The sequence below is a fragment of the Brassica oleracea genome, chromosome C7 (genome assembly GCF_000695525.1).
Source record: "Brassica oleracea var. oleracea cultivar TO1000 chromosome C7, BOL, whole genome shotgun sequence".
In the NCBI taxonomy this organism is placed as follows: Eukaryota; Viridiplantae; Streptophyta; class Magnoliopsida; order Brassicales; family Brassicaceae; genus Brassica; species Brassica oleracea.
In genome coordinates this window covers 24414347-24424939 of record NC_027754.1, presented here as the reverse complement: position 1 = coordinate 24424939, position 10593 = coordinate 24414347, and the positions used below count along the sequence as shown (strand labels likewise).

The 10593-nt window shown below is 32.1% G+C and overlaps 1 protein-coding gene across 1 annotated transcript; it reads left to right on the top strand.

Moving 5' to 3' along the window:
* Positions 1–349: 349 nt before the first annotated feature.
* On the top strand, positions 350–7420 carry LOC106301379 (protein DA1-related 5). Its single transcript, XM_013737759.1, is given in 11 exon segments — positions 350–1089; positions 1177–1580; positions 1806–1855; positions 5491–5626; positions 5732–5806; positions 5885–5983; positions 6093–6305; positions 6400–6462; positions 6540–6658; positions 6740–6798; positions 6895–7420. Coding segments are annotated over 11 exon segments (1719 nt in total). The 5' UTR covers positions 350–854; the 3' UTR covers positions 7161–7420.
* Positions 7421–10593: the final 3173 nt, after the last annotated feature.

The following is a 10593-nucleotide window of genomic DNA, read 5'->3' as shown; positions in this document are numbered from 1 at the left end:
AACATGATTTTTTCTGTTTTGACGGGAAAATGTGATTTTTCGGTTTTGCAGAAAATATAATTTCACGGTTTTGGTGGAAAAAAATGATTTCTCGATTTTGGCGGAAAAACGTAGTTTCTCGGTTTTTGCCGGAAAACGTGATTTTTCTGTTAATTTTTTTGAAAAAGTAGTTTTGTAATTTTCGAGAAAAAGTGTAATTTTAAAAGTTTAAAAAAGTTTAAATTAAAAATTAGAAATTAATAATTATAAATATTATTGGGTGTTCAACTTGGTTTCTATTGGTCTTCTAGTTTGTTTGGACCATTGTCTACTTGCGTATTGTATAAAGTGATTTCCTGAGCTCTTGTTTTTCTTTTTCTTATGTTGACCCGATCATCATACACTGTTCTGTTCACGCGGAATATCCAGTCGTCCAAGGAAGAGGAAGAAACAGGAAGGCCACCTCCATGCCATGCCGATCTCGGATGTGGCCTCTTTGCTTGGAGGTGCTGCTCTGGGAGCTCCTGTTTCTGTTATTTTTAATCTGCTGATGGAAGAGGTCATGAAAGTGAAGGACTTCAAACCCATCTCCAGAGATCTCTTATCAATCATGCAGAGACTGGTACCGATTATCAACAAGATCGATTCGATGTCACAAGGATCGGGCCCATCTGAGGGTGAACTAAATTTTCTGTTCGAAACGATGAAAAGAGCCGAGGACATGGTTAGTAAGTGCTCACGCGTCCAGTGGTACAGGCTGTACCAGGAAAATCAAAGCTTGGTATACCAGGAAAATCAAAGAAATCAATCAGGATTTTCTTAAGTTTTTTCAGCAAGATTTTCAGCTGATCCAGTACAAGTACCAGTTGCATTCCATGTCAAGCTTGAGTACGAAAATTGACATATTGAGTGATACCGTTAAGGGATCTGCGGAGCTTTTTGTAGTACCGCAGCCCGAAACAGTTACTATATTTTGGTTGCTCCGGCCATTGAGGGAGCTAAAGAAGATGCTTCTTGAAGACCATGTGGTTACTGTCGTGGTTTCTGCTCCTTCTGCCTGCGGGAAGACCATGTTGGTCTCAAAGCTCTGCCATGATGCGGATGTTAAAGGTACACACAGAGTCTTCGTTTTCACTGTGTACTGGAAGAATATCATGTGGTCTTTGTTTCTCATGTAGATTTTTTTTGCTTTGGCAGGAAAGTTTAAGCAGATCTTCTTTATCACTGTGTCGAAACCCCCCAACGTAAGTCTCATCGTCCAGAGGTTTCTCCAGTACACAGGTCGTGAAGCAAAGGACTTTGAGGACAACATGGATGCAAAGATCTGCATCCAACAATTGCTTCAGCAACTCGGGGAGAATGGGCCTATTTTGTTGGTTTTGGATGATGTTTGGCCTGAGGATGAGTCCTTGCTTGATACGTTTCTGATTCAGTTACCAGATTACAAGATTTTGGTGACTTCTCGGTTCGAGTTCCTGCGTTTTGGTCCTACTTTTTCTTTGGAACCCTTGATCGATGAAGATGTCAAGAACCTTTTCATGGACTGCACACCTCATCCCAATTGTCTAACGTGCGCTAAGCGTAACGATATTCTCCTGAAGGTATTGGCTCTGTTCTGTGCACATATAAAGTGTTAGTTCAAGTCCCAAACATGTTATTACTGAAAAAAATGAGGTTCAGCCGTTCAGGTCAATTCATTGATTTTCTAAATAGCTAGTATTCATTATATTATCAAATAAGAAATCAAACATTTCATTTAACCTTCAATTTTATTGATGATGCAAGAATAAATTCAATCATTTCCTTTTGACTTTGCGAGGATTCAGATAGGGGGCGGGTGCAATTATCTATTACCTGCAGCGAACCCTCCTTGCAGGTAATAAGTTTATGTACTAGGAAATGTGTCTTACAACCTTATTCTGTTCCGAGGTGACAAAAGTGCTGACTCATTTATGCTTCGCCGTCGACTTAGAGAGCATGATTAGTGGGAGTTTCTTAGGATGAGTTCTTAACGGAATATAAGAACCCCACCCTAAGAAACCCCGATAATCATGCTCTTAGTAGATGACTGTTCCTTTTACTTGAAACTTTCCCAACTGGGAAACTAAGGAATATATATATCAAGATATGAACCCGTTGCGTTGTAACGAGTTTTGTTTGATGTTTTAATTTAATAAAAACCATAAATAATAAATCATTTTATTATAGTATTATGATTGTTTTTTGCATATGTTGTTTAAGATTTATTTTATAATTAAAACCCGTATTCACACATAAGTTTAAGGTAATATTTGTATTTTATAATCATGGTGCATAGATGAGTTATTATAAACTTTATACTAAGGATTAGAGAAAATACTATACATAAACATTTAAACTGAACACAATTTGAAATAAGAAATGAAAAGTAAAAAGAAATTAAAGTTAAATACACCAATCAAATCAATGACAACATTATACATGCTCTTATGTACTAATTTAATTTTTTATTAAATAAGTCTTTAAAATTTTATTTTGGTAAGATTTTTTTTTTAAAAAAGAAAACATTATATTTTCTAAATCTCCTTTTTATTTACAATTAAAACATAAAAATAATATTAAATACTCTTTTACAATTTTGTTTAAGATTTTAGAAAAGGTAAATTATTGAATTTATTGTCATATAACCTATTACAATTATATGCTCTTTAGAATTTAAGAAAAAATATATTGCTATCAAATAAATATTTTTAGTTATTAATAAATATTTTTTAAAATTGCTATTTTTACAATTCGTATCAATACTAATTTTACACTTTTTTTGTTAATTAAATATTTTTTAGTATCATGTTCATCATCAAACACTCTCTTGAAAATAATATCAAATAAATTTTTACAATTCTCTTTTGGTTAGCACTTAAAAATATTATACAAATTTCTTTTGTTTAGGATTTTTTTTATAAAAAAAGAAAACAACTATCAAATATTCTTTTACAGTTTTGTAGGATTTTAGAAAAGGAAATTAATATTACATAATCTTTTACAATTATATTTTGTCTAGGATTTAAAAAATAAAATTTCTATCAAGTAACTATTTCCAGTTAATATTAACTATTTTAAAAGTTGCAATTTTCAAAATTCGTTTTTTTCAATATCATTAATATTTTTACAATTTTTCTTGTTAATTGAATAATTGTTACTATCATGTTTATCATTAAATTTTTGAAGTAAAAATTATTATTAAATAAAATTTTACAACTCTCTCTGGTCACGATTTAAAAAAAAAATTCTTAATTGGTTAAGATTAGAAAAAAAATTTCTTTTAGAAATCTCTTTTATTTAAGATTTTAGGAAAATAAGAAGTTATTTTCACGTAATGGAAGCTTTTATTGACACATTCACAATCTAATTTTTTAATTGACACATATCACAATCAAATCAGATGAAATATTTGAAGTTAATTTTGATTTATATTTTTAACACAAAATTATTAAAAATTAAAGTTAGTTCATTATAAGAAAAATAAAATTACTTTACGTTTTTATTTATTTAGACTTTTAAAAAGGAAATTAATTATTTTATTTCTCTTAGAATTTTATAAAACTATTTTAATTTTAATAGAAAAATTCTGTTTGATTATTTATATATTTGGTCTTATACATAAAAACACAAATTTATCATATTCACACATACTCATGTACGACAATAACATCAAAATTAAAAGTTATGTTAGCATCATAAGATTTAATAAGGATAATAAAAAATTGAGTTGTATCAAGAAATTAAAGAAAATATTCAGGTAATACTTTTCATGTAAATACTATTTTGTTTTGTAAAAATAATATGTGGAAGCTTAAACATAAATATAGATGTGAAATATTTGTAACTATTTTTTGTCATAATTTTTTAACATACAATTATCTATTAAATTTTTTTTGCAATTGTCTATTGATTAGGATTTAAAAAAAAAAAAATTACTATTAAATAATATATATAATAAGATTTTAAATAAAATTCATTTTTGTTAATATCTTAGTATATATATTTTCAAAGGATAGCTTAGCACGCAGTGCTAGGAAAAAACCGTCTTTCGTCGTTCACATGGATGTGGAGTTACCGATTTGGTTTACAGAGTCAATATGAGTCTGTGAATGTCTTTTTTTTTTTTAATTATGAGATAGATTAACACTTGTCACAATCTTATTATATAATTTCTATGTGTACGACAATAACATCAGTTATGCTAGCATCATAAGATGTAATAAGGATAATAAAAAGTTGCGTTGTATCAAGAAATTAAAAGAAAATATTCAGGTAATACTTTTCATGTAAATACTATTGTGTTTTGTAAAAATAATATGTGGAAGCTTAAACCTAAATATAGATGTGAAATATTTGTAGCGGTTTTTTGTCATAATTTTTTAACATACAATTATCTATTAAGAAAGAAAGTTATTTACTTATAAGAAAATAATAAGAGTACTTTTACAATTTTCTTTTGATTTCTTTTAAAAAAGTAATATTATTTATTTTAAAGTTAGTTTTTCTTCATGTTTTTATTAAATAATTTATTGTACTTGTAGGATTTTACAATTCGTTTTTGTTTAACATTTTTTTCTTAAAAGTTAATGTTTATCTTTTATAATTCTTTATCTTTAGGATATTTTAAAACAAACATTATAATGAAAAATAATAATAATAATAAGAATAAGAATATTAAATAATATTTATAATTAATTTTTAAGAAAAATTGCTTTTATTATTTTAGTATATATATTTTTTATTATGATATAGTTTAACACATATCAAATTTTTAATATATAACTACCATGTGTCACAATCATGTTAATTAGCAATTTTGAAGAACCAAGTTCAATATAATCTTCAACGTTCAATATAATCTTTTATAATTATATTTTCATTAAAATTTTAGAAAAAAAAATCGTTTTTAGGATTATATTAAATAATTTTTTTTCAAATCTATTTTTTTTTAGGATTTTGAAAAAGGAAAATTTCTAAAAACATTAATACTAAATATTTTTTAAAAATCGTTTTTACTATTAAATAATTTTTAAAGTAGTTTTTTCAAAATTTATTTTTATTATCTTATTATATATTATATATATTTTTAATAATTATATATTTAAACACATGTCACAATATTAGAAGAAAAATAATTATGCAAAATAATCTTTTGCAATTATCTTTTGATTAGAAATTTAAAAAAGAAAATTACGATTAAATAATACAGTATATATATTTTTAATTATGAGATAGATTAATAATTGTCACAATCTTATTATATAATTACTATGTGTTGCGATCATGTTAATTAACAACTTTGAAGAACCAAGCTTTATATAATAAGAAAAATTTTTATGTGTCGCCATCATGTTGATTAGCAAATTTGTAGAACCAAGCTTTATATAAAAAGATATATATATACGCTCTGTTGATATAATGTTGTCCAGTTCCTTGTCTCGAATTAAGTTCGTCATGACCTGGTTAAGTAATTTTTTTTTTCACTTGTAGTAGCATATGTAACGGTTGCGACTCTGAGATTGCACATGAAAGACCTGTGAATGTCTTGGGTGTTCTTTGGCATCGTGAATGTTTCTGTTGTGATGCTTGTCACATACCAATTGCTATCCACGAGGTTAAAAACCATGTACGAAAAAACTCCCTTTGGAATTTGCTTGGTAGTTGATTTTCCATTCGCCATTTGTATTATTTGATAGAGAACATAAATTCTTGATAACAACTAACTCTTCAGGTTTCAAACTCAAGAGGCAAGTTTCACAAAAGCTGCTTTAACCGGTACTGCTATGTCTGCGAAGAGAAAGTGAAGGTATTCACAAGTTATGGATCCCTGTTTGGTGATTTTCACGGTGAGGATTGAATGTTTACTGTTACTGTATTCTTTTAGGTGAAAAAACTCCAACAACATCATTTCTGGGAGGGTAAGTAATGCCCTGCTCATGAATCTGATGGAACTCCCAAGTGTTGCAGTTGCGAGAGGTTAGAGGTGAGTTTACCTCTTAAAAAGCAAAACACGGTTAAAGGGGATGCGGAAAAAGAGAAGGAAACTAAAGTCCTCAAGTTTGACTTCTTAGGATCTTTTCTTTTCTTTGCAGCCTATGGGAATGAATTATGTAATGCTCGGTGATGGTCGATGGCTATGTCTAGAATGTATGGAATCTGCAGTTATGGATACTTATGAAGTCCAGCCTCTGCACTTTGAAATCCGTGAATTCTTTGAAGGCTTAAACATGAAGATTGAGAAAGAATTTCATCTTCTTTTGGTGGAGAAAGAAGCGCTGAAAAAAGCTGAGGAAAAAGAGAAGATTGTGAGTACATTTTCTAACTTAAAGTTCCATCTCTCCTCTCTCTCTCTCACTCACTCACTCACTCACATGTGTTGTAAAGTGCTTACACAAGCAGGACTCTCAGCATGGGGTGGTAATCAGAGGTATTTGCCTGAGTGAAAACCAGATTGTCACGAGTGTAAGACATTATAAAAGATCAAGTTGGTACTCTTAGAGACTTCAACTAGATTGCACTTTTAATTCTGTTATGCACAGGTCTCAGAAAGGCCACCGATGGGGCAGAACAAGCAGCCAATAGGCCTGGTTACTGAATCCCAAATGGTTGTTAGTGAGTGCGAGGTCACTGCAATTCTCGTCTTATATGGACTTCCTAGGTACTATGATCTTTTGTACTCATCTCATCCTTGGAAGGGGTCTTGCGCAAATAAACTAAATCAAATCTCTTGGAAACACAGGTTACTAACTGGATATATATTGGCTCACGAGATGATGCATGCTTATCTTAGACTCAATGGTAAAGCACACCCAATTTCTATTAAGGATGATTGATCATTCCCCAGCAAGGAAAAAGATGGTGAGGTCTCACAAGTGTGTTTGGTTTTGGTTACAGGATATACGAATCTGAACAAAGTTCTGGAAGAAGGAATATGCCAAGTGCTCGGCCACATGTGGTTGGAGTCTCAGACATACGCCTCCACTGACGCATCAAAGAAAAGAGAGTGCGCGGGTTTCGAGAGAAAGCTGGTGGAATTTTTGAAGAATAAGATAGAAACAGATGGCTCACCGGTCTATGGTGCCGGGTTCAGGAAAGTTAACCACACGGTGGCCAGTTCCAGTCTCCAGGAAACCCTCAAAGAGATTCGTCGCTGGGGTTGAAGACCGAAGACGATCCCAGTTTTAAACCTGCCATTCACGTCACATACCGTATACATATGTGTAAGGTTTGTGTACCCCATCACTTGTACCCTTTCGGTTTCTACTTCTCTATTGTCTTTTGAGTGTCAACTCGTTTAAACTTATTAAACTTTATCTGAACTGTTTGTTATTGTATTCTTCCTGTTAAGTTGGTACCGTGTGTCGTTAAAACTTCAATATTGTTATAATTATATTATATATTGTTTTATTTGTGTTTCGTATATATGAAGTGTTTATTTGTTTGATCATGTTCTGTAAATATGAGAAAGAGCATACGAAGAATAAGAAAGAATAAGAATCGTAATAAATGAGAGGAAGAAGTAGTATACCAAAGAAGAGAGGTTGATGTTATTAGGTTCGAAAGGGACAATCTGATCGCAATGCATTACATGCTTTATATAGAACAAAAATCAGACAAATAATACAGTAAGAATATGATGGGCTCCACATTAACTTGTATACGCAAATTCTTGACTTTGTAACATTCCCCCTTGGAAACCAGCATCATGTTGCCTCATTAAAAACCTTAATAGAAAAATCCAGTGGGAAAAACCATAGTAAAGCAAAAAGAGTACAACTTAGAAGCTCCCCCTCGAATAGACGATCGTTACAGGTCTTGCTGATGACGCATTCCAATGTTGTAAACATGTTTTCTGAATGTCGTAGTGGGTAATGACTTCGTAAAGAGATCCGCAGCATTGTCACAAGATCGAACATATCTTACTTCAATTTTTTTATTTTTCTCGAGTTCTTGGGTATATGAGAAGAACTTCGGTGGAATATGTTTGGTTCGATCACTTTTGATGTATCCTTCCTTTGTTTAAGCAACACATGCTGCATTGTCTTCGTATAAGATGGTCGGTTTTGAGTTGACGTTGATCCCACTACTCGATAGGATGTGTTTACTTATTGATCTGAGCCAAACACATTCTTTGCTTGCTTCATGAAGAGCAATTATTTCAGCATGGTTCGAGGAAGTGGCTACAAGTGTTTGTTTCTGGGATCGCCATGATATAGCGGTTCCTCCAATCGTGAAGCGTACCGTGTTTGTGATCGAGCTTTATGGGGTCTGATAAATATCTTGCATCTGCAAAGCCAACCATTTCTCCATTAGTATTCTTAGGATAAAATAATCCTAAATCGATCGTTCCTTGGAGATAGCGAAAGATATGTTTGATCTCATTCCAATGTCTTTGCATAGGAGATGAACTGAACCTTGCCAAAATATTAACAGAAAATGATATATCAGGCCGAGTACAATTAGCAAGATACATAAGTGCTCCAATTGCGCTTAGATATGACACTTTAGGGCCAAGTATCTTCTCATTTTCTTCATGTGGTCGAAAATGATCATTTTCAACATTAAGTGATCTGACGACCATAGGAGTGCTAAGTGGAGTTGCTTTGTCCATGTTGAATCGCTTTAACACTCTTTTCGTATATGTAGACTGGTGTACAAATATACCCTTTTGTGAATGCTTAATTTGTAGGCCAAGACAATATTTTGTCTGTCCGAGATCTTTCATCTCAAATTCTCCTTTTAAATAATCAGATGCCTTTTGTATTTCTTCTTTAGTCCCAATAATATTTAGGTCATCAACATATACGGCAATGATAACAAATTCAGATGTTGTTTTATTGACGAAAACACATGGGCATATAGGATTGTTTACATATCCTTCTTTAGTTGTATGTTCACTGAGACGATTATACCACATGCGTCCAGACTGTTTTAAACCGTATAATGATCTTTGCAATTTTATTGCACATAAATCTTTAGGTTTAGAACTTAATGGTTCTTGCATTTTAAATCCTTTAGGGATTCTCATATAGATATCAGTGTCCAAAGATCCGTATAAGTATGCAGTAACAACGTCCATTAGACGCATCTCTAGATTTTGATTAGCCGCAAGACTCATCAAAAATCTAAATGTGATTGCATCCATAACAGGAGAATATGTTTCTTCATAATCGATCTCAGGTCTTTGATAAAAGCCTTGAGCTACTAGACAAGCCTTATATCTCATAACTTCTTTTTTCTCATTTCGTTTCCGGACAAAAACCCATTTGTACCCAACTGGTTTCACAGTTTCAGGGGTGATTCCATTTTATCCAATCATGTCTTTTTTGACATTCCGAGATAGATTTTGGTTCAGGGTCATCACTCTCTTCATTTATTTCCTTCGAAACAAAGTATGAGAAAAAAACATCAACACCATTCACTTTGTTTCGATTCCATATTTTTCTATTATGAATGTAATTAATAGAAATCTCATGACTTTCTTCAGAATCATGATGTTCGACATTATCATCGACCTCGTTGTTCATTTCTTTCAACTTCTCTGCTATATTGGAATGATTTTGTTTTTCTGCATCCTTTCGTTTTCTAGGATTCTTATCCTTAGAACCAATAGGTCTACCACGCTTCAAGCGTATTTTAGACTCTCGTGTATTATCTTCTACTCCACGTTCATGTGGTATTTCTACACGAACATGAGCATTTGCAGCCGGTATATGTGATTTTGTAACCAATTTGGTGTCTGCAAAAACATCGGGTAGTTTATTTGCGATGCTTTGTAAATGCATAATTCGACGGACCTCTAATTCCGACTGTTTTGTAGGGGGATCAAGGTGTAGCAAAGATGGTACACACCATTTGATATTCTTTCCTACTTGTTTATTTTCTCCCCCTAGAACTGGGAATACTTTTTCATCAAAGTGGCAATCAGCAAAATGTGCCAAATATACGTCACCAGTTTGCGGTTCTAGGTATCGTATAATTGATGGAGAGTCACAACCAACATATCCCTAACCTTCTTTGGGGTCTCATCTTTGTACGTTGGAGACGTGCAATTGGCACATATACAGCGCAACCAAAAATTCTTAAATGAGAAATATTTGGTTCTCGTCCAAATGCTAACTGTATTGGGGAGTATTTGTAGGGGTGTCAATTCGGGCTGGCCCGGCCCGGCCCGGCCCAAACCCGCTAAGCCCGTAAATATTTGAGTCCGGCCCTGCCCGGCCCGAAAATAATTTGGGCCTAGAATTCAAAGCCCGGCCCGGCCCTTATAGGGCTATAGGGCTTTTCGGGCTTTTGTGGGCTTTTCGAAAAATAATTTGTCATTGTCACTTCCATCGTTTTAATACATGTGAATTTTCATTAAAAAAAAGAGTTTCATTTAAAAAAAATAAAAAATATATAAAGTGAGTTTAAAATTTTCTTCTCTATCACAAATTTTTTATTTTTCCGTATGCTTTAAAAACATTTTATACACAAACCAAATTTAATAAGATTTAAATAATCAATTATCAATTAAAACAAAAAAATATAAGAGAACAAAATTTATGATAAACATGGTCAAACGTTTCATACTTTGTATTTTGAAAATAAAAA